This window comes from Arachis stenosperma, chromosome 5 (genome assembly GCF_014773155.1).
Source record: "Arachis stenosperma cultivar V10309 chromosome 5, arast.V10309.gnm1.PFL2, whole genome shotgun sequence".
Lineage (NCBI taxonomy): Eukaryota > Viridiplantae > Streptophyta > Magnoliopsida > Fabales > Fabaceae > Arachis > Arachis stenosperma.
This window is the reverse complement of record NC_080381.1, coordinates 104,968,808-104,993,595: the sequence shown is the minus strand read 5'-3', so window position 1 is coordinate 104,993,595 and position 24,788 is coordinate 104,968,808. Positions and strand designations below refer to the sequence as shown.

At 36.6% G+C, this 24,788-nt stretch overlaps 1 protein-coding gene across 1 annotated transcript; it reads right to left on the bottom strand.

Moving 5' to 3' along the window:
- Nucleotides 1-13,848: 13,848 nt before the first annotated feature.
- LOC130981023 (leucine-rich repeat receptor protein kinase HPCA1-like) lies at nucleotides 13,849-23,028 on the bottom strand. The gene is made up of 5 exons (XM_057904662.1): nucleotides 22,949-23,028; nucleotides 14,811-14,885; nucleotides 14,648-14,719; nucleotides 14,023-14,096; nucleotides 13,849-13,916 (listed from the first exon to the last, which is right to left on the bottom strand). The coding sequence occupies exons 1-5, from the start codon at nucleotides 23,026-23,028 to the stop codon at nucleotides 13,870-13,872; spliced, it is 348 nt and encodes a 115-aa protein (XP_057760645.1). The 3' UTR covers nucleotides 13,849-13,869.
- Nucleotides 23,029-24,788: the final 1,760 nt, after the last annotated feature.

Genomic DNA, 24,788 nt, shown 5'->3' with positions numbered 1-24,788 from the left:
AAAGGAGAATTAAACATAGCTAAATTAAGACCAAAGAAACATGTTTCCAATCATAGCACAAAATTCGGAAGGAAAAAGTAAAACCATGAAAATTCAATGAATAAGTGTGAGATTAGTGGATAAAATCCACTCAATTAAGCACAAGATGAACCACGAAATAATGGTGCATCAGCCGCCATCGCCGCCTCCTCCGTCATTGCTGCCGTCGTCACTACTAAAGTTTATCTCCTTTATGCTGTTTCCAGAAAGCTAATGAGATCAAGCCTAGATGCTTCCTTTATCAACGCGTTTCTAGATCTCGTTGCAATGCCCAAGCCTTTGAGACCAAGAGAAAGAACCTCTTCTGTCAACTCTTCTCTGCCAATGACTCTTGTGTTCTCCATCGGCATTCTCTTGCTTCTGCATGCTCTTCTTCGTTCCACTCATTCTCAATTTTCAGTTCTCTTTATCTTTTTCCTTTTTATTCATTTTCTTTGTTTTTCATTTTTAGATTCTTAATGCTTTGCTATATGATATAACATTCAATAAGTTTTATTATCTCTTAATTGATGAACCTTGTTTCAAATTTGCAAGCACTCCAAGTGTTTGATGAATTGTTTATTCTCTTAATCGTTGTATTAATTCTTGTTCGGTGAACCGATACTTTCTTATTTGCTCACTGTAAATTAAATCTGACCGTATTTGAATGGTTGACAACGCATGATCGAGTGCTTAAGGTAACTTACCATTGTATTTGAATGCAAAATACTGCATTAATCTTATAAATTGTTTTTATTTATTTTTTTAAACCTAATGTCTGTTACAAGATTCACTTATATTGTATTCAAGGAGGAAATAAGGGCCTTAATACAGCTTTAGCTTTGTTTAATGCCATCTCTAGCCTATTAGGTTTGCTTTCGATGCTTTTTAACTTTTTTTCAATCTCTCAGTTCCATTTATATTTGAGAAAATTACATATATTTTCAAAAAATATGTCTCTAAAATTTATATGCCTTTATAATCCCAAAATATGCATTGACGTTATTTGGCGAGTTGTGGAAATTGGAACCGTTACCTGAAAAACGTAAGAGTAAATGGCAAAGAGAAATGGACTGGCTGCTGTCTCCTACAAAGTATATGGTTGAGTTGGTTCCTGCAAAGCAAAATGCTACTAATGGTGGAATCTTTGAGGTATTGTTACATTTGATCTGGAATGGAAATGATTTAACATTTTATATGAATCACATTGTAGTATAATAAGATAGTCACAGTGTTTGAACAAATAATGACCTCGAAAGCTCGTTTTGATGTCTACATGAGTCTTCCAGCACTTCAGAAATTGGACACTATGCTTATTGTAGGTCAAAATCTTCATTTTATAAACATCCTGTGGAATCACTATGTAGACTATATTGACATCTTAATATTTTGATTGACAAGAGACACTAGAATCCATGGTGAATACTGAGTTCTGGTATGAAGAGGGAGGAAGCCGGGCAGAAAGAAAGAGCACGAGTGTAAGACAAAGTAAAAAATGGTGGTTGCCCTCACCCCAAGTACCAAGTAATGGGCTTTCAGACACTGAACGAAAGAGGTTGATTCATCGGGTGAAGAGTGGTACACCAAATATTCAAGGCTGCCAAATCGATAAATGATAATATTTTTCTTGAAATTCCTATGCCAACAATTATTAAAGATGCACTTCTAAAGGTGAGACTTGGAACTTTGAAGACTTGGAATTATATGTTTTCGTTAACCTCAACCACTATATTCCCATTAGTGATGATTAAAGAAAACAGAAAAATAGGATGATCTATGGTTAGGTATAAACTATGAACATGAATAGAGCATTCCATTATAAGGAATAGTATTGGTTCTTAATTCTTAATCTGGTAACACAAGAAAATTTACAAGTTTTTTCATTCTTGGATCAAGAAATATGCAATCATAATGCTAGATAAACTTTTCGTGCACTGTAATGCAATCTTCATTGAATCATTGACTAAAATAATCTCTTTGCATTTTCAGGCTGGAAAGGCAAGCCTGGGAGAGGAATTATACATGGTTTTGACAGCTGAATCAAGCAATGGAAAAGGGGTAGAGGAATTGTACATGGTTTTGACAGCTCAAGAAATAGTCAATACATTATATTGTATTCACTTATATTGCTGCAAGGCCCTTAGCAAACCCAATACATTGACAAATATAAATCATTGGAATGCTATTTTTGTAGTCAATACATTGACAAATATGCTTGATTTGTAGTCTAATTATTTACATCTTTTAGGCTGTCAGTGTGGCTATTTTTTGCAGAAGGGGCAGAAGTAGAAGAAGCTAGAAATGCTGGAGCCAATATAGTTGGTAGCAAAGAACTTATTGAGGAGATTGCTAGTAATAAACTGATCTCTCTCTCTCTCTCTCTCTCTCTCTCTCTCTCTTCTATGTGTGTTTGTAATGTTCATCATATGAATTGGTATTATAGCTTTTTCCCATTATAGTATTTTCCCTTGAGATTCAGATTTTCATAGTTTTTGACATGTCAAACTCAGGTGTGCTGATCTAGGAAAATGTGTTTTGTTAATCACATGCTTATGTTAGTTATGATACATTTGTATGCCATTAGTTATGCAGAGGAGATATAAAGCTTATCTTACATGCTTTAGCAATGATAACTTTTTAGTTTTAATGCCGATAATATAAAACCCTAAGCTATGTGTTAGGCTTTTTCATTTTTTGTGCTTATGTTATTCATATCTAATAGAATTTGTATTTGTATTAATTATTACAAGTGGTAATAATAACCTTAAAGTTGACAAGTGCTTTTCAACTCCTGGAATGGCACCTCATCTTGGAAAGGTATTTTGAATCTGTCATCTGAAAGAAGGTGTTTTGGCTACATCATTTTGATGATCTTTATCCTTTTTCCTTGCTTTCACAGGCGAGGAATAAAAAAACCACAAATTTTTATTGGTTGTAACTCTTACAGTCATGCTTTTGCTAGCATTTCCAGTGATATTTGATTATGTATGGAGAATAAAGACAAACCCCAAGATTGGTAAGAACTTAAATTTTGGTTTTGAGCATTGAATTACTCACACAACTATGTTCTTAAATCCTAATCAAAATGAGCTATGGAATTCAGACAAGGCGAACATTCTAATACAAAAGAGCTTGCATGATAGTGAAAGGCGAGTCAAAGGTTTGATAAGCTTGGGAGGTTTAGAAGACAAACATAATGAAAGCATTGCAGTGCCTTTCTATACTTACAGAAGCATTGTAGCAATATGCTTCCTCACAAGCAATCGCAAAATCAGCAATTTTAAGGTGAAAGTCTTCGCTAATCACTACGAAAAATTCTGGTAAAAACGGCGGGTATTTTTATATTTACGGTGGTTTGAACCGCCATAATTATCAAGAATGGCGGTTTCGTAAAACGACGTAATTCTAGGAGCTATTCTAGTTATTACGGCGGTTTTCTGAAAACTGCCACAATTTCCTGGGTTAAAATGGCGGTTTTTGAAAAGGTTAAAACGACGGTTCAAACCGCCATTATTTTCAGGGTTAAAACGGCGGTTTTTTGATAGGTTAAAACGGTGGTTCAAACTGCCATTATTTCCAAATAAAGACATTTTCTTGTTTGTTAAAGCGACGGTTCAAACTGCCGTTATTTTCAGGGTTAAAACAGCGGTTTTTAGATAGGTTAAAATGGCGGTTTGAACCGCCATTATTACCTTGACAGAGTGATGACTGTTGGAATGAATTCCGGGGTCCCAAAATTTACTTTTGCACCCGTCTTCTTTTTGAGCAATATTGTTCAATCTGGGTGGCAAGCAGTCTGAATTCTCTCTGAAGCATCCAAACAACTTCCTAGACCCATTCAATTGAGCTCTACATTAACCTTTGCACTTCAATTTGGAGCATGCAACCATATTGAACCTTGCATGATAACTCTTACCACTAACCATCTCCCTCTTACTCTTAAAACCACAGGAGCTCTAAGTTGACCATCCGTCTCCAGTAGCCCATATTCAAGTGGGAAAGTAAAGGTCAAGGATGAGAATTTTACCCACTTGAACGTTGTGTTGGACGGTAATGTCCTTGGAAGAGGTGTTTCTAATGATCTTGCAAGCTCCACTCCCTTGTGCTCTTCTTTGAATTCCTCCACCTCTTTACAAGCTTCTTCAATTTCAACCTCTTCCTCTTGGTAGCTTTCTTCCAATTCAATTTCTTCTTTGTTGCTTGCCAAGGGCATGGGAGGTTGTGCTTCTTCTTCTTGAATCTCTATCTCTTGATCAACCTCTTCCAAGTCTTCAACCATGATATGCCTTGGAAGTTGTACACCCTCCTCAACATCAATTTCAAACGTCTTTGAAGGAGGCTCTATAACTTGATTTTCCCATGGAGGTTCAGCATCTCCTAAGTCTTCAACCACTTCCTCTTCTTTGACAATTTCAGTTTCCTCCAATTTTTCCAATACAAAGTCATGCTACTCACTGTCCACTTGAGTTTCTAGCTTCTCATTCATGCTACTTTCTTTAGTAGATTCTCCACATGAAGCCGTGAGAGTTCCTTGAGTGCCCAAACATCGGGGAAGCTAATTGATTTATCACTTGCTCCAGTTGATGAAGGGTTGCATGAAATTGATCCATTGTTTCCTTGAGACAATCCTTTGAGTCTTGTTACGCTCGGCTATTATAAGTAGGATCATAGTGCTCTTGAATTGATGGATATGGACATGGTGTATATGGAGGTGGTGGTTCTTGGGAGTAATTAGGTTGGAATTCGGGTGGCTTTATGTATGGTTCATATGACTCATAAGGTGGCTGGTATGGTGGATGATGGTTCGGGTCATATGGAGGTGAATGGTGAAAAAGGGCTTGTGAGTATGGGTGGTTCAGAGTTATGTTGAGGAGGTAGTTCATAAGCATATGGTGGGGCTTGTTGGTAACTATAAAGGGGGTCCACCATATCTATCATCTTGGTACGCACCTCGGAATGGCTCTTGACCATAGTAATTTGGTGGAGGTTGGTTGTCACAAAAAGGTCCACCATAACTATTGTCTTGGTATGCATCATAGAATGGTTGTTGGTTATAGCGCATTGGAGGGGATTGTTGCCAAGAGGGTTGATCAAATCCTTGTGGCTCCTCCCATCTTTGATTCTTCCAAGCTTGATGCATGTTCTCATTATTGCTTCCATTCCTTACAATAACATTGGAACCAAACTTGAAACCAGAGGGGTGAGAATTCATAGTAGCTAAAGAAAATAAAAACTAATAAAAATTAATGAAAATAAACTCCTAAATCTAGAAACACCAACAAAGAAACAAAAAAGCAAATATCTACAATAACCAATAATAAGGCACATGTTTGCAATTTCCCAGCAACAGCGCCATTTTGACGAACGGATTCTTGTGTGGTCTAGAATTTTACAAATAAGCTCTCGTTGAAAGTATAGCTTCTAAACCAACAAAAATCCTTTCGTACAAAAAACTTGTTTGTCACTAAAGTAAACCAAATAAAATTTAAAACCGAAGTATTGAAACCTTGGGTCATCTCTCAAGGAATTGTAGGGAAGTATGATTTACTATTGGTTATGGAAAAATGTATATTTTTGGGTTTTTGAAATAGGGAACAAGGAAATAAATTAAAAATAAAGTAAATTAATTATCATGAACACCTTTGCAAGGTATAAGAACTGGAAATCCCATCCTAGTTATCCTTATCAGGTGTGATGAGAATTATTTATTGCTCCCACTTAGTTAACCCTTACTAAATAAAGGAAAGTCAAGTGGACTAATCGTTTTGATTCCTCAAGTCCTAGTCAACTCCTATGGAAAGACTAGCTTTAGAGGGATCCAAATCAATCAGTAAATTCCAATTTTCAATCAAGGGTTGAGTTTGATAACTCAAGTATCACCAATCACTCAACCAAAGCAAAGGGGAAAAAATCTAAATTAAATTGGAAGCATCAATAACATGAATTTGAAGAAAGCAATCTTAAATCTGAAATACCTCAATGTGTATTAAATAAGAAATTGAATCGTAACATGGAGTTCATAAACCAATATTAACAAACTAAAATAATAGAATAAATAAAAGTAGAAGAGAAATTAAAGTAAAGGAACATTGAACCTGGAATGAAGAAGAAGTAAACCTAACCTTTAAGAAAAATCCTAATCCAAAATCCTAAGAGAGAAGAGAGAGCTTCTCTCTCTAGAAACTACATCTAAAACCTAAAAGTTGTGAATATGAAAGTTGTATGATGAATGGATGCATTCCCTCACTTTATAGCCTCTAATCTGTGTTTTTTGGGCCGAAAAATGGGTCAAAAACAGCCCAGAAATCGCTAGGGGCGAAATCTGCCACGCTGGTTTTTTGTCACTGCGATTTGTGCGCGTTGCCTAGTTGTACGGAAACTATTGCAAATTATATATCATTTTGAAGCCTCGGATGTTAGCTTTCCAACGCAATTGAAACCGTCTCATTTGGATCTCTGTAGCTCATCTTATGATCGATTTAGTGCGAGAGGGTCAGGCTGGACAGCTCAGCAATTCCTTCAATTTTTTGTATTCCTTCCACTTTTGCATGCTTCCTTTCCATCCTCTAAGCCATTCCTGCCTTGTAATCCCTGTAATCACTTAACACACATATCATGGCATCTAATGGTAATAAGAGAGGATTAATATTAGCAAATATAAGGCCAAAGAAGCATGTTTTCAATCATAGCACAAAATCAGGAAGGAGAATGTAAAGCCATGCATTTTGTATGAACAAGTGTATGAAAGATTGATAAAATCCACTCAATTGAGCACAAGATAAATCGTAAAATAGCGGTTTATCAATCTTCCCACACTTAAACATTAGCATGTCCTCATGCTAAGCTTAAGAGAAACTATAAGAGTTAAGAGGAATGGTAGGATGTATAAAATGTAACCTATTTATATGAATGCAACTACATGCAAAAATGCTTTTACCTACTTGGTTAAGGTAAATAAATCTTCCAAGAACAGACATGAACTGGATTTCACTAATTTAAATTATAAAATGAAGTACAAATAACTTGCAAGAAGAAAGTAGCTCATGAAAGCCGGGAACAAAGAATCGAGCATCGAACCCTCACTGGAAGTGTATACACTCTAATCGCTCAAGTGTTTAAGGTTCGATTCTCTCAATTCTCTACTAACCTTGCTTTCTATGACTTGCTCTTCATTTAACATCAACAAAAATTTAATGCACAGATACACATATCAAGAGGTCTTTTAAGGGTTGTAATGGGGTTAAGGTCAATGTAGGATTATATTTGGTCAAGTGGACTAAAATCTGAATCCTTAATTAACTTAAACTTCCCACCTAACTTAAAACAATCCATGTAATTACAATGCAAGATCTAACTGCCCATTAACTATGTTTACCATATATTCATGCATCCCAAATTTAAGTACAACTCATATGCATTGATATTATTACTTTAACTTGGGGCATTTTGTCCCCTTTTTATTTATTTGCTCTTTTTCTTTTCTTTTTCCTTGATTTTCTTGTATTATTATCTTTTTTCTTTTCTTTTTTTCTTTTATTTTCTTGTATTATTTTTTTCTTTTTTTTTTGTTTTTCCCAATGCATATGATTAAGGTATTGAATGCATAAACATGTTTTCAACATTTTTCACATTTTCACAGAAAGTCTAACATACTTAATTCACAAACCAAACGTTTCCAAACCCACTTTCCCCCACTTAATTCATGAGAACTCTCACTAGTCTAAGCTAACCAAGGATTCAAATTAGGGACATTATTGTTTTCCGCTTAGAGTTAGTGATGTGCTAAAGTAAAGAATAAAGGGGTAAAATAGGCTCAACATTGGTTTGCAAAGGATAATGAAAGGGTAAAGCCATATGGGTATGTAAGCTAAGTGAAATAAGGCCTCAATCATATAAGTATATGCATACATTAAACCATGGAAATATAGAATCAAGCAAGATATAGATCACAATTTTAGAGAGAACAACACACATAAAAAATATTGTTTGATAAAATGCAACCAATCAAATAGGCTCAAAATCTCACTAGTTTTGTGTGTTCGAGCTCTAAACCATGTTCCAAAGTAAAATTCTTCAAGAAAGTTTATCAAAAATTTAATTCAAATTAGTGAAATACTCTAAAAATTTTCTTGAAAAAGAAAATATTACTTCAACCAAGTAGTGGTAAAATATGCACAAAATCAAACAAGCATGCAATCAAACATGCAAATGCAACAACTAACTACAAATAAGAGTAAGAATTGGTGTTGAAAAGGAAGTAGCTAACCCACGGAAGTCAGTATCGACCTCCCCACACTTAAAGATTGCACCGTCCTCGGTGCATGCAGAGACATACAAGTGGATGGGTGTGGTGGTTTCTCAGCTGGTGCTCTTTTTATTCCTCTCCTTGCCGGTGGGTTGGAAGCAGCCTTCTCCTTACCCTTCTTGGTGGTCATCCTGAAAAGGGGAAAAAGAAAGGTGTATGAGTTCAAAGGGATAGAGCAAGGAAGGAGACAGTACGAGTGATAATCTTGCCAAGGTAAAGGTAATGAGCTAAATACATGGTCGTGACTACATGCAATTAGTTCATCAATGGTAATATAGCAAGTGCAGAGTATGGCAATTAGATGCAAGATATTCATTGGCATGCTGGCAAAGGCATGAGTAGTATAGATCAAGCATCAATAACTAAAATGTATTATCACTCGTAACAAACTAACAATCACGTTTGTATTGACAATTATTTTCAATTAATAAAAAGGATTGTAAGGGTTTAGTGAAAGACAGGCATTAGAGTAGAGGAATAGAACAATTAAAAATGCAAAATGCCATACGGGCTTTGTCACAAACACTTAGTATGCATGTTTAATATGATAGGGAAAGAATTAAAACTGAAAACATGCAAGCAACCCAAAAATAATTAATAATAATTGTCAAACAATTCCTTAATAATCCACAAGCAATTATAAGAGAATAATCACCCAATTTAGATTTCTAACACCAATTAGAATAATGCAAAAAGAAATAAATAAAAAGAAGAATAAAAATAAAATAGAAAGAAAGAACCTTGGGAAGAAGGTGAGAAAGAGAGGTAATAGAGAACGGGAGGTGAAGAAAATATGATAAGAAGAAGAAAAGAGTGAAGAAAGAGAAGAAAGAAGAAGAAAGAAGAGAGAAAGAAATTAGGATTTGGAAAGATAAGCTAAGAAAACAGAGCTTCGCAGGGTTCTGTGTGTGTTGTGCGCATGACGCGTATGCGTGGTCCAGGTGTACGCGTGGATTGCGCAGAGAGGGAGGTGTCGCGTAAGCGTCAGTCACGCAGACGCGTGACCATGTTTGTGCTACTAGCGCGAGGGCAACATGGCTCTCGCACAACACTTTATCCATTTTGGGATGTGTGCCAAAATAGTGTATGACGCGTGCGCGTCAGGCATGCGCACGCGTGGAAGTGCAATAGTGGAAAACAACACGCACGCGTCATGGATGCATGCGCGTGATGCATTTTGTGCCTCGGGCACAGTGCCAGCACCAAGTCAACACAACTTTCGAGAAAATACCTTTTTACGTCGATTTCTCAGGGCCACGCGTGTGCGTCATTGACGCGACGTGTGAAGTGCCAAAATCCTAAGTGACGCATACTCGTGGAGTACGCGTACGCGTGATGATGCGTGTTTGTCCGGCACACTTTCTGCACTGCTCCCACACAACTTTATGCCTTTTTTTTCTTAAGCAGTACGCAGATGAGAATGCAGACTATATGCAGAACTAATAAGAAGAGTTACTAAAATAAAACTAAGAAGAGAGAAAGGAACGATCATACCATGGTGGGTTGTCTCCCACCTAGCACTTTTAGTTAAAGTCCTTAAGTTGGACATTTTGTGAGCTCCTTGTTATGGTGGCTTGTGCTTGAACTCGTTCAGGAATCTCCACCAATGTTTGTACTTCCAATAGCCTCCGGTATCCCAAACTAGGCGTAGAAAGACTTCAAGCAAGTTAAAGCAAGTGACAAGGGCCCAAGAGTGATGACTGTTGGAATGAATTCTGGGGTCCCAAACCTTGCTTTTGCACCCGTCTTCTTTTTGATAAATATTGTTCCATCCGGGTGGCAAGCAGTCTGAATTCTCTCTGAAGTGTCCAAACAACTTCCTAGACCCATTCAATTGAGCTCTACACTAGCCTTTGCACTTCAATTTGGAGCATGCAACCATATTGAACCTTGCATAATAACTCTTACCACTAACCATCTCCCTCTTACTCTTAAAGCCACAGAGAGCTCTAAGTTGACCATCCGTCTCCAGTAGCCCATATTCAAGTGGGAAAGTAAAGGTCAAGGATAAGAATTCTACCCACTTGAACGTTGTGTTAGACGGTAATGGCCTTGGAAGAGGTGTTTCTAATGATCTTGCAAGCTCCACTCCCTTGTGCTCTTCTTTGAATTCCTCCACCTCTTTACAAGCTTCTTCAATTTCAACCTCTTCCTCTTGGTAGCTTTCTTCCAATTCAATATCTTCTTCATTGCTTGCCAAGGGCATGGGAGGTTGTGCTTCTTCTTCTTGAATCTCTATCTCTTGATCAACCTCTTCCAAGTCTTCAACCATGATATGCCTTGGAAGTTGTACACCCTCCTCAACATCAATTTCAAACGTCTTTGAAGGAGGCTGTATAACTTTTTTTTCCTATGGAGGTTCAGCATCTCCTAAGTCTTCAACCACTTCCTCTTCTTTGACAATTTCGGTTTTCTCCAATTGTTCCAATACAAAGTCATGCTGCTCACTGTCCACTGGAGTTTCTAGCTTCTCATTCATGCTGCGTTCTTCAGTAGATTCTCCACATGAAGCCTTGGGAGTTCCTTGAGTGCCCGAACGTCGGGAAGTTAATTGATTTATCGCTTGCTCCAGTTGATGAAGGGTTGCATGAAATTGATCCACTGTTTCCTTGAGACAATCCTTTGAGTCTTGTTACGCTTGGCTATCATAAGTAGGATCATAGTGCTCTTGGATTGATAGATATGGACATGCTATATATGAAGGTGGTGGTTCTTGGGAGTAATTAAGTTGGAATTGGGGTGGCTTTATGTATGGTTCATATGGCTCATAAGGTGGCTGGTATGGTAGAGGATGGTTCGGGTCATATGGAGGTGAATGGTGAAAAGGGACTTGTGAGTAGGGTGGTTCAGAGTTATGTTGAGGAGGTGGTTCATAAGCATATGGTGGGGCTTGTTGGTAACTACAAAGGGGGTCCACCATATCTATCATCTTGGTACGCACCTCGGAATGGCTCTTGACCATAGTAATTTGGTGGAGGTTGGTTGTCACAAAAAGGTCCACCATAACTATTGTCTTGGTATGCATCATAGAATGGTTGTTGGTTATAGCGCATTGGAGGGGGTTGTTGCCAAGAGGGTTGATCAAATCCTTGTGGCTCCACCCATCTTTGATTCTTCCAAGCTTGATGCCTGTTCTCATTATAGCTTCCATTCCTTACAACAACATTGGAACCAAACTTGAAACCAGAGGGGTGAGAATTCATAGTAGCTAAAGAAAATAAAAACTAAAAAAAATTAATGAAAATAAACTCATAAATCTAGAAACACTAACAAAGAAACTAAAAAGAAAATATTTACAATAACCAATAATAAGGCACACGTTTACAATTTCCCGGTAACCGCGCCATTTTGATGAACGGATTCTTGCGTGGTCTAGAATTTTACAAATAAGCTCTCGTTGAAAGTATAGCTTCTAAACCAAAAAAAATCCTTTCGTACAAAAAACTTGTTTGTCACTAAAGCAAACCCAATAAAATTTATAATCGAAGTATTGAAACCTCGGGTTGTCTCTCAAGGAATTGCAGGGAAGTATGATTTATTATTGGTTATGGAAAAAGGTATATTTTTGGGTTTTTGAAATAGGGAATAAGGAAATAAATTAAGAATAAAGTAAATTAATTATCATGAACACCCTTGCAAGGTATAAGAACTGGAAATCCCATCCTAAGTTATCCTTATCAGGTGTGATGAGAATTGGTTATTGCTGCCACTTAGTTAACCCTTATTAACTAAAGGAAAGTCAAGTGGACTAATCAATTTGATTCCTCAAGTCCTAGTCAACTCCTATGGAAAGACTAGCTTTAGAGGGATCCAAATCAATCAGCAAATTCCAATTTTCAATCAACAGTTGAGTTTGATAACTCAAGTGTCACCAATTACTCAACCAAATCAAAGGGGGAAAAATCTAAATTAAATTGGAAGCATCAATAACATGAATTTGAAGAAAGCAATCTTAAATCTGAAATACCTCAATGTGTATTAAATAAGAAAATCAATCCTAACATGGAGTTCATATACCAATATTAAGAAACTAAAATAATAGAATAAATTAAAGTAGAATAGAAATTAAAGTAAAAGAACATTGAACCTGGAATGAAGAAGAAGTAAACCTAACCTTTAAGAGGAATCCTAATCTTAAATCCTAAGAGAGAGGAGAGAGACTCTCTCTCTAGAAACTATATTTAAAACCTAAAAATTGTGAATATGAAAGTTGTATGATGAATGGATGTATTCCCCCAATTTATAACCTCTAATCTGTGTTTTCTGGGCCGAAAACTGGGTTAAAAACCGCCTAGAAATCGCTGGGGGCAAAATCTGCCATGCTGGTTTTTCGTCACTACGACGCATGTGCGTGAATTATGCGTGCGCGTTGCCTAGCAGTACAGCCACTATGGCAAATTATATATTATTTCGAAGCCTCGGATGTTAACTTTCCAATGCAACTGGAACCGCCTCATTTGAATCTCTATAACTCATGTTATGATCGGTTTAGTGCGAGAGGGTCAGGCTGGACAGCTCAGCAATTCCTTCAATTTCTTGCATTCCTTCCACTTTTGTATGCTTCCTTTCCATCCTCTAAGCCATTCCTGCCCTGTAATCCCTATAATCACTTAACGCACATATCACGGAATCTAATGGTAATAAGAGAGGATTAATATTAGCAAATATAAGGCCAAAGAAGCATGTTTTCAATCATAGCACAAAATCAGGAAGGAGAATGTAAAGCCATGCATTTTGTATGAACAAGTGTATGAAAGATTGATAAAATCTACTCAATTGAGCACAAGATAAACCGTAAAATAGCAGTTTATCAAAAACAAATGTACATTAAATTCTCAATATATTAGTTTATTTGTTTGAATCGGTCATTACTTGGAGACTAAGGTAGTGGTTGATAAGTTCTTACAGAGTGGTGAGTGATGGTAGAGATGAGAACCAAATTGGAGTTTCAAAGGGATTAAAGGAGTTGTTACTAAGATCCCTACACAATAATTATAATTTGATTAACATCATAAGTAAGATAATATCATATTAGACGAAAAATTAATTAACATAAACTCATGCTAATTTACTTACACATAGTTGAGGGTATCCATGTGACTTAAATCTGGCAAAGAACCTTTCAAATTATTGTGTGCTAAGTTCCTGAAAGATAACACAATATTATTATTATTATTATTATTATTATTATTATTATTATTATTAGGATATATATATCTATATATAAGTAAATGATCATGATCATGAACACTAAGGTTATTATAAAATACTAATGTGTTCATATCTGAATATAAATACTCAATTCATTGATGTTTGTAAGGTTATTGAGATTTGTAGAAAACTCTCTTGTCAGAAAATTTCTATCAAGTCTGTTGTTATAAATTGAATTATAACAATGAAAAGATATCATTAGAAACAATATATAACTAGTCAAATAATATAAAGAGAAAAAGTAAAATTAGATTGGTAGAAAGAGTCGAAAAAATTTATTATAAAACTGAAATATGAGGCAATTACTTACAGAACCTTAAATGTCTGAACTAGTCCTAATGTTTCTGGTATAGAATCAGATAAATCATTTCCATCAAATAATCTGCAAGAAAAAAAAAGAAAAGGTTGTTAAAAATGGTAAAATAGATGACATCACAAGTTTATAAACACAAATTTTTGGAAAAATAAAATAAAATATATGAACTTACACATGTATGAGAACCATGTCAGAGCTGAAAAGTTTGGGAGAATGGTACCTGAAAGCTGGTTCTTATTGAAATGGCTGCATTAGATTACAAATACAATTCAAAACAGTTATTATAAGATGAAGAGAATACTGCTTCTTACATTATTATTTAAAAAAAACTAAACATAAATAGTTTTTCGGTATTTAAACATGACAAATTCTTCAAATTTCTCCTTTTTTCACACTTAAAAAAGAACATATAAGTCTTTTCTTGTACATATACAGGTTGGTTATAAGTTTGTTATTTTTAAATCAGAACGATTTTATCTTTTATAAAGGGTCAAATTAAGTGATTACTCGAGAAATAATAAATAAAAAATGAGTCAAAATACTAATAAGTGATTAGCCTTTAGAAGTTGGTCTAATCCAGGGGTGGTGGAGGTTAAAACTGGAATAGGCCCTGTGAGTTGATTATCTGCCAAGTCTAACCAATAAAGTTTGGAGAGTTTACCCAATGAAGGTGGTATTTTTCCAGTGAAGTGGTTTGAGTTTAAGGCCTTGTGTATTCAACCACACCATTATACTTATACAGATAAAAATACAAATATAGATACAAATAAAAATACAAATACAAGATTTGTTCTTACAAGAAGGATAGCTGTGAAAGATTCGCCAATGCATCTGGAATGCTGCCATTGAAGCTACAACCAGCCAAGATGCTGACACAAATTAAGGAAAGAAAGTATTAGTATGCAATTTCTTTTTTTGTGAATATAAAAAAAATGGATCTTGTTTCTTAAGGAATCTTACAGAATATTCAGATTGCTTAAGTCTCCTATCTCTGGAGACAGAGGACCTTTTAAACCTTTGTTGAATGACAAGTCCCTACAGTTCAATAATATAGAACCGCCATTATGTTGTTGCCATTTTGTGCCCTTTTTTTAGTGGCATTCAATAATTACATCAAAAATAAAGAGAAAAATAACATCTATTAGCTAATTCAAAATTAAAAGATGCAGCTTCAAGAAAGTTAAAAAAGAAATACATCTAATGCTAGCTTTAATATGAAATCAATCAAGTGAAATATACATGAAAGTGTTTTTTATATAGCTGTAACACAAGGGACGAAAAACCACACTATGTGAGCACTAGCAAGAAAGCCATGGAACCATGGAAGTAACGTGATAGTCATGTTTTTGGTAAACTAAAACTAGCTACCACAACTTGATTTAGAATTTTAGAATACACTTTCTTTTTTTTCTCCCTCTTATATTTGACACTGTTTTCTCTCTTCATTCAATTATTCATTTTTTCATCTTTTCTTTTCTTTCCATATTCAAACACCAACCATGCCTCCTCAAAATGATTCCTAACTGCACTCTCAAAATATTTAAAAGATAAATAAGAGTTCAAAAAATTTTTAATTGCAAAATTTAAAAAACAATTAGAAAATAAATTAAGACTCTCAATAATTTTTTTAGTTTATCGGCTGTGAATCCTGCACATGGTTCTGCTCGTAGATGGTTCATTGTCACCGCTACTAACAAAGTGTGCAATAGTAATAAACAACCCTTACAAAGTTATTAGTTTACTTACTAAAATTATAGGATAAATAGTATCACAATAAATAAATATTTGTAAAATTATTTATAGATCATCTATATACTAATAAAAAGAATCTCACAACAATAAATTTCGAAAATTTATACTAATTATTTCAAGGTCACAAGCTCTATTTAAGTTCAGCATGTTAATACTCACAAGATGAATGAAAAGATGATGTCTATCTTCAAGTGGTTCTTATTTAGGTAGCTTCCATCTTCTAAATAGTTCTAAATCAATTTATCTTCACCTGCACAGAAAATAACCTCATTGTTAACAACTTCATTATTCTCTAAAGCAAATAACTTAACAAAGCACAAAAACAAGTTTCAAGCTAATAAAAGAATTTGTTGATATGTTTGCAAAAGAGATATGTCACATACAACAATGATTGAATAAATGCATAGATGGTGCACCAAATTGTAATGCCAATATCAAAATCAAGATTTCTTACAACCTCGCACAACTAACCAGCAAGTGCACTAGGTCGTCCAAGTAATACCTTACGTGAGTAAGGGTCAAATCCCACGGAGATTGTTGGCTTGAAGCAAGCTATGGTTATTTTATTATTCTTAGTCAGGATATCAATTATAATTATCAGTTTGAATTACGAAAAATAAAAGAGCATAAAATAAATAATTGTTACTTAATAATGGAGAATATGTTGGAGTTTTGGAGATGCTTTGTCCTCTGAATCTCTGCAACATACTGCTTTCTTACTTTCAGAATTTGCAAGGCTCCTTCCATGGCAAGCTATATGTAGGGTGTCACCGTTGTCAATGGCTACTTCCCATCCTCTCAGTGAAAACGGTCCAAATGCTCTGTCACAGCACGGCTAATCAGCTGTTGGTTCTCGATCATGTCGGAATAGAATTCATTGATTATTTTGCGTTTGTCATCACGCCCAACACTCGCGAGTTTGAAGCTCGTCACAGTCATCCAATCCCAGAATCCTACTCGGAATACCACAGACAAGGTTTAGACTTTTCGGATTCTCATGAATGCCGCCATCAATTCTAGCTTATACCACGAAGATTCTGATTAAGGAATCTAAGAGATACTCATTCAATCTGATGTAGAACAGAGGTGGTTGTCAGGCACACGTTCATGGGGTGAGGAAGGTGATGAGTGTCATGGATCATCACCTCCTTCATAGTGAAGTGCGAATGAACATCTTAGATAGGAACAAGCATATTTGAATGGGAAACAGAAATAATTGCATTAATTCATCGAGACGCTGCAGAGCTCCTCACCCCCAACAATAGGGTTTAGAGACTCATGCTGCCAAAAGGTACAAATTTCAGATCTAAAAATATCATGAGATACAAAATAAGTCTCTAAAAGTTGTTTAAATACTAAACTAATAACCTAGGTTTACAGAAAATGAGTAAACTAAGATAATTAGTGCAGAAATCCACTTCTGGGGCCCACTTGGTGTGTGCTGGGGCTGAGACTTAAGCTTCTCACGTGCCTGGGCTGTTTCTGGAGTTGAACGCCAGGTTGTAACGTGTTTTTGGCGTCGAACTCCAACTTGTAACCTGTTTCTGGCGCTGGACGCCAGACTGCAGCATGGAACTGGCATTGAACGCCAGTTTACGTCGTCTATCTTCGCGCAAAGTATGGACTATTATATACTGCTGAAAAGCCCTGGATGTCTACTTTCTAACTCAATTGAGAGCATGCCAATTGGACTCCCGTAGCTCTAAAAAATCCATTCCGAGTTCAGGGAGGTCAGAATCCAATAGCATCAGTAGTCCTTTTTCAGCCTGAATCAGATTTTTGCTCAGCTCCCTCAATTTCAGCTAGAAAATACCTGAAATCACAGAAAAACACACAAACTCATAGTAAAATCCAGAAATATGATTTTTGCTTAAAAACTAATAAAAATCTACTAAAAACTAACTATAACATACTAAAATCTACATGAAATTACCCCCAAAAAGCGTTTAAAATATCCGCTCATCAATAGACAAAAAAATAAGCATTCAAGCAATTCATCAAACACGTGCTATGCAAATTAGTAAAGCACCAACCAAGAGAATATTTACAAATCAAAACTGCGAAAAGAATGAAAATTTGTATGCACGCATCTGAGAAAAAATTGAAGAAATTACATGAAGACCTTACCCCGAATTTCTGCTAACAAGGAAGAAAATCAAAACCTAAAATTACAGAAATAGAAGTAGTAATAATTTGCAAAACAAAATATGAGTAATTAAAAAAAGAGAATGTAGATTTGTATATAAACCTAATTCAACGAAGATGGAGAAGGAGAAGCTTCACAGAGGACAACACGGTGGAGCAGAAAAATCACACAACAGATCCATTGGTACACGAAATCGTCATACACAACTTTGTGCAGCTGACCAGCAAGTGCACTGGGTCGTCCAAGTAATACCTTACGTGAGTAAGGGTCGATCCCACGGAGATTGTTCGCTTGAAGCAAGCTATGGTCATCTTGTAAATCTCAGTCAGGCAGATTCAAATGGTTATAGAGTTTTGATAATTAAAAGATAAATAAACATAAAATAAAGATAGAGATACTTATGTAATTCATTCGTGGAAATTTCAGATAAGCGTATGGAGATGCGTTATTCCTTCTGAATCTCTGCTTTCTTACTGTCTTTATTTAATCATTCATACTCCTTTTCATGGAAAGCTGTACATTGAGGATCACCACTGTCAATGGCTACCTCCCGTCCTCTCAGTGAAAATGGTCCTTTACGGTTTCTGTACGGTAAATCAACTATCGGATTTCTCATCTCGGATGAAAAATACCAGGCACAGCTACCGCATGGCTAATCAGCTGTCAGTTCTCGATCGTGTCGGAATAAGATCCAATGATCCTTTTGCATCTGTCACTATGCCCCACAGTCGCGAGTTTGAAGCTCGTCACAGTCATCCCTTCCCAGATCCTACTCGGAATACCACAGACAAGGTTTAGACTTTTTGGATCTTAGGAATGCTGCCAAATGGTTCTAGCCTATACCACGAAGGTTCTAATCTCAGATTCAGATGCCCCATTGTCGAAGGGGAAACAATGTGAATCGTTGATTAGAAACCCAAGAGATACACACTCTAGCTTTCACATGTAGAACGGAAGTGGTTGTCGGACACGCGTTCATAAATTGAGAATGGTGATGAGTGTCACGGATCATCACATTCATCATGTTGAAGTGTGAGTGAACATCTTAGAATAAGAATAAGCTTGAATTGAATAGAGGAACAATAGTATTTTGCATTAATACTCGGGTAACAGCAGAGCTCCACACCTTAATCTATGGTGTGTAGAAACTCCACCGTTGAAAATACATAAGTGATGATGGTCCAGACATGGCCGAATGGCCAGCCTCCAAGTCTAAGGAAAAATATTCCAAAGAAGATCTAAGGATAATCCAAAGATGTCAAGATCCAAAGATGTCAGTACAATAGTAAAAAGTCCTATTTATACTAGACTAGTTACTAGGGTTTACAAAAATAAGTAAATGATGTAGAAATCCACTTCTGGGCCCACTTGGTGTGTGCTTGGACTGAGCATTGAAGCTTTCATGTGTAGAGACTTTTCTTGAGTTAAATGCCAGTTTTTATGCCAGTTTGGGCGTTTAACTGCAGCTTCTATCCTGTTTCTGGCGTTTAATGCCAGAATAGGGCAGGAAGTTGGCGTTTAAATGCCAGTTTACGTTGTCAAAACACGAGCAAAGTATAGACTATTATATATTTCTGGAAAGCCCAGGATGTCTACTTTCCAACGCAATTGAGAGCGGGCCATTTGGGTTTCTATAGCTCCAAAAAATCCATTTTGAGTGCAGGGAGGTCAGAATCCAACAGCATCAGCAGTCCTTTTTCATCCTCTGAATCAGATTTTTGCTCAGGTCCCTCAATTTCAGCCAGAAAATACCTGAAATCTCAGAAAAACATACAAACTCATAGTAAAGTCCAGAAATGTGAATTTTGCTTAAAAACTAATAAAAATATACTAAAAAGTTGCTAGATCCTACTAAAAATACCTAAAAACAATGCCAAAAAGCGTATAAATTATCCGCTCATCACAACACCAAACTTAAATTGTTGCTTGTCCCCAAGCAACTGAAAATCAAATAGGATAAAAAGAAGAGAATATACAATGAATCTCACAATATCAGTGAAACTTAGTCCCAATTAGATGAGCGGGGCTAGTAGCTTTTTGCTTCTGAACAGTTTTGGCATCTCACTTTATCCTTTGAAATTCAGAATGATTGGCATCTATAGGAACTCAAAATTTTAGATAGTGTTATTGATTCTCCTAGTTCAGTATGTTGATTCTTGAACACAACTACTTTATGAGTCTTGGCCGTGGCCCTAAGCACTTTGTTTTCTAGTATTACCACCGGATACATAAATGCCACATACACATAACTAGGTGAACCTTTTCAGATTGTGACTCAACTTTTCTAAAGTCCTTAGTTAGAGGTGTCCAGAGTTCTTAAGCACACTCTTTTGCTTTGGATAACGACTTTAACCACTCAGTCTCAAGCTTTTCACTTGGACCTTCATGAGACAAGCACATGGTTAGGGACAGCTTAATTTAGCCGCTTAGGCCTGGATTTTATTTCCTTGGGCCCTCCTATCCATTAATGCTCAAAGCCTTGGATCCTCTTTACCCTTGCCTTTTGGTTTAAAGGGCTATTGGCTTTTTCTGCTTGCTTTTTCTTTTTCTTTTTCTTTTTTTCGCCATTTTTTTCCGCTATTTTCTCTTTTTCACTACTTTTTCTTGCTTCAAGAATCAATTTCATGATTTTTCAGATTATCAAAACATTTCTCTTTGTTCATCATTCTTTCAAGAGCCAACAATTTTAACATTCATAAACTTCACTATAAAAAATATGCACTGTTCAAGCATTCATTCAGAGAACAAAAAGTATTGCCACCACATCAAAATAATTAAACTAATTTCAAGATAAAATTTGAAATCCAAGTACTTATTGTTCTTTTGTAATTAGGCACATTTTTCATTTAAGAGAGGTGAAGGATTCATAGAGTTATTCATAGCTTTAAGATATAGACATTAGACACTAATGATCATGTAATGAAGACACAAACATAGACAAACATAAAGCATCAAATTCGAAAAACAGAAAAATAAGAACAAGGAAATCAAAGAACGGGTCCACCTTAGTGATGGCGGCTAGTTCTTCCTCTTGAAGATCCAATGGAACACCTGAGCTCCTCTATGTCTCTTCCTTGCCTTTGTTGCTCCTCCCTCATAGCTCTTTGATATTCTCTAATCTCATGGAGAATGATGGAGTGCTCTTGGTGCTCCACTCTTAATTGGTGCATGTTGTAACTCAAGCCTTCCAAAGAGGTGTTAAGTTGCTCCCAATAGTTGTGTGGAGGAAAATACATCCCTTGAGGCATCTTAGGGATTTCTTGATGAGGAATTTCCTCATGTTCTTGTTGAGGTCCATGAGTGGGCTCTCTTGTTTGCTCAATCCTTTTCTTAGTGATGGGCTTGTTCTCTTCAATGAGGATGTCTCTTTCTATGTCAATCCCAGCCGAATTGCATAGGTGACAAATGAGATGAGGAAAGGCTAACCTTGCCAAAGTGGAGGACTTGTCAGCCACCTTGTAGAGTTCTAGAGGTATGATCTCATGAACTTTCACTTCCTCTCCAATCATGATACTATGGATCATGATGGCCCGATCCACTGTTACTTCGGATCGGTTGCTAGTAGGAATGATGGAGCGTTGGATGAACTCCAACCATCCTCTAGCCACAGGCTTAAGGTTCGGTCTTCTCAATTGAACTGGCTTGCCTCTTGAGTCACTTTTCCATTGAGCTTCTTCTACACATACGTCCATGAGGACTTGGTCCAACCTTTGATCAAAGTTGACCCTTCTAGTGTAAGGGCGTGAGTTTTCTTGCATCATTGGCAAGTTGAATGCCAAACTTACATTTTCCAGACTGAAATCTAAGTATTTCCCCCGAACCATTGTAAGCCAATTCTTTGGATTCAGGTTCATACTTTGATCATGGTTCCTAGTGATCCATGCATTGGTATAGAACTTTTGAACCATTAAGATTCCGACTTGTTGAATGGGGTTGGTGAGAACTTCCCAACCTCATCTTCGGATCTCGTGTCGGATCTCCGGATACTCATTCTTTTTGAGCATGAAAGGAACATCAGGAATCACTTTCTTCTTGGCCACAACTTCATAGAAGTGGTCTTGATGGACCTTTGAGATGAATCTCTCCATCTTCTATGACTCAGAGGTGGAAGCTTTTGCCTTCCTTTCCTCTTTCTAGAGGTTTCTTCGGCCTTAGGTGCCATAAATGGTTATAGAAAAACAAAAAGCAGTGCTTTTACCACACCAAACTTAAAAGGTTTGCTCGTCCTCGAGCAAAAGAAGAAAGAAAGAATGGGAAGAAGAAGAAAATGGAGGAGATGGAGGGAGAGATAGGTTCGGCTAAGGGGGTAGGAGAGTGGTTGTAATGTGTGAAAATGAAGGAGTAAAGAGGGGTATTTATAGAAAAAGAGAGGGAGAGTGGCCAAATGGAATTGGGTGGGTTTTGGAGGGAAAAGTATTTGAATTTGAAAAGTGAGGTAGGTGGGATTTTTGGGGAAGAAGGATGGAGGTGATTGGTGAAAAGAATATAGGAAAGAGAATAGGATTTGATAGGTGAGTGGTGTTTTGTGTGTACAGAAGGAGAACCTTGAGTCTTGAATACAAGGTAGTCCTCATTCAATTGAAGGACCAACTTTCCTCTGTCAATATCAATCACAGCTTTTGCTATGGCTAGGAAAGGTCTGCCAAGGATGATGGATTCATCCTCATCCTTCCCAATGTCTAGGATTATGAAATCAGCAGAGATGTAAAGGCCTTTAACCTTCACTAGCACGTCCTCTACTAGTTCATAAGCCTGTTTTATTGATTTGTCTGCCATCTCTAGTGAGATTCTTGCAGTTTGTACCTCAAAGATTCCTAGTTTCTCCATTACAGAGAGTGGCATGAGGTTAATACCTGACCCTAGGTCACACAGAGCCTTCTCAAAGGTTATGGTGCCTATGGTACAGGGTATTAAGAATTTACCAAGATCCTGTTTCTTTTGAGGTAAAGTTTGTTGAATCCAGGTATTCAGTTCATTAATGAGCAATGGAGGTTCATCCTCCCAAGTCTCATTACCAAATATCTTTGCATTCAGCTTTATGATTGCTCCTAAATACTGGGCAACTTGCCCTTCAGCAATGTCTTCATCTTCTTCAGAAGATGAATAGTCATCAAAGCTTATGAATGGTAAAAGGAAGGTCAAAGGAATCTCTATGGTCTCTATATGAGCCTCAGATTCCTTTGGTTCCTCATTGGGGTACTCCTTAATGGCCAGTGGACGTTCCCTGAGGTCTTCCTCACAGGGAATCACTGCCTTTTCACTCTGTCCAGGTTCAGCCATGTTGGTCACGGTTATGGCCTTGCACTCTCTTTTGGAATTCTCTTCTGTATTGCTTGGGATAGTGCTAGGAGGAGTTTCAGTAACCCTTTTACTCAGCTGACCCATTTGTGCCTCCAAGTTTCTGATGGAGGACCTTGTTTCATTCATGAAACTGAGAGTGGCCTTAGATAGATCAGAGACTATATTTGCTAAGCTAGATGGGTTCTGCTCAGAATTCTCTATCTATTGCTGAGAGGATGATGGAAAAGGCTTGCCATTGCTAAACCTGTTTTTTTCACCATTATTATTGTTAAAGCCTTGAGGCTTTTGTTGATCCTTCCATGAGAAATTTGGATGATTTCTCCATGAGGGATTATAGGTATTTCCATAGGTTTCACCTATGTAATTCACCTCTGCCATTGTAGGGTTCTCAGGATCATAAGCTTCTTCTTCAGAAGATGCTTCTTTAGTACTATTGGATGCATTTTGCAATCCATTCAGACTCTGAGAAATCATATTGACTTGCTGAGTCAACATTTTATTCTGAGCCAATATGACATTCAGAGCATCACTTTCAAGAACTCCTTTCTTCTGAGGCGTCCCATTATTCACAGGATTCCTTTTAGAGGTGTACATGAACTAGTTATTTGCAACCATTTCAATGAGTTCCTGAGCTTCTGTAGGCATTTTCTTCAGATGAATGGATCCACCTGCAGAATGGTCCAATGACATCTTAGACAATTCAGACAGACCATCATAGAATATATCCAGGATGGTCTATTCTGAGAGCATGTCAGACGGACACTTTTTGGTCAGTTACTTGTATCTTTTCCAAGCTTCATAGATGGATTCACCTTCTTTCTGCCTGAAGGTTTGAACATCCACTCTAAGCTTGCTCAGCTTTTGAGGAGAAAAGAATTTGGCTAAGAAAGCCGTGACCAACTTATCCCAAGAGTTCAGGCTATCTCTAGGTTGAGAGTCCAACTATATTCTAGCTCTGTCTCTTACAGCAAAAGGGAAAAGCATAAGCTTATAGACCTCGGGATCAACTCTATTGGTCTTAACAGTATCACAGATCTGCAAGAATTTAATTAAGAATTGAAAAGGATCTTCTGATAGAAGTCCATAGAACTTGCAATTCTGTTGCATTAGAGAAACTACTTAAGGCTTCAGCTCAAAATTGTTTGCTCCAATGGCAGGGATTGAGATGCTTCTTCCATGGAAGTTGGAATTTGGTGCAGTGAAGTCACCAAGCATCTTCCTTGCATTGTTATTGTTGTTGTGTTCGGCCATTACTTCTTTTTCGAGATTCTCTATAAGGTTTTCTCTGGATTGTTGTGCTTTAGCTTCTCTTAACTTCTTCTTCAGAGTCCTTTCAGGTTCAGGGTCAGCTTCAACAAGAATGTTCTTATCCTTGCTCTTGCTCATATGAAAAAGAAGAGAACAGAAAAGGAAGAGGAATCCTCTATGTCACAGTATAGAGATTCCTTTATGTGAGTAGAAGAAGAAAAGAATAGAAGAATGATGTAGAGAGAAGAGATAAAGAATTTGAACATAGAGAGGGAGAGAGGGTTCGAATTATAAGAAGGGAAGAGTGTTAGTGATTAAATAAATAAATAGAAGAAGACGAGAGAGAGAAAGTTTTCGAAAATAATTAAAGGGAAAAGGAAAATATTTTTGTTTTTATTTTAAAATTTAGTTAGAATTCAAAAATTAAGAGAAGAAATAAAATTAAAAGTTAAAACAGTTAGTTAAATAAAAAGTTTTTTGAAAAAGAGGAA

What these genes read in the sequence shown, in the direction of transcription:
- LOC130981023 (XM_057904662.1), bottom strand. Translation starts at nt 23,028, where the DNA reads ATGGCTGAACCTGGACAGAGTGAAAAGGCAGTGATTCCCTGTGAGGAA. An exon ending in TTAAGCAATCTGAATATTCT is followed by an intron (nt 14,720 to 14,810) that starts GTAAGATTCCTT and finishes AATTTGTGTCAG; the next exon opens with CATCTTGGCTGGTTGTAGCT. An exon ending in GACATGGTTCTCATACATGT is followed by an intron (nt 13,917 to 14,022) that starts GTAAGTTCATAT and finishes TTTTTCTTGCAG; the next exon opens with ATTATTTGATGGAAATGATT.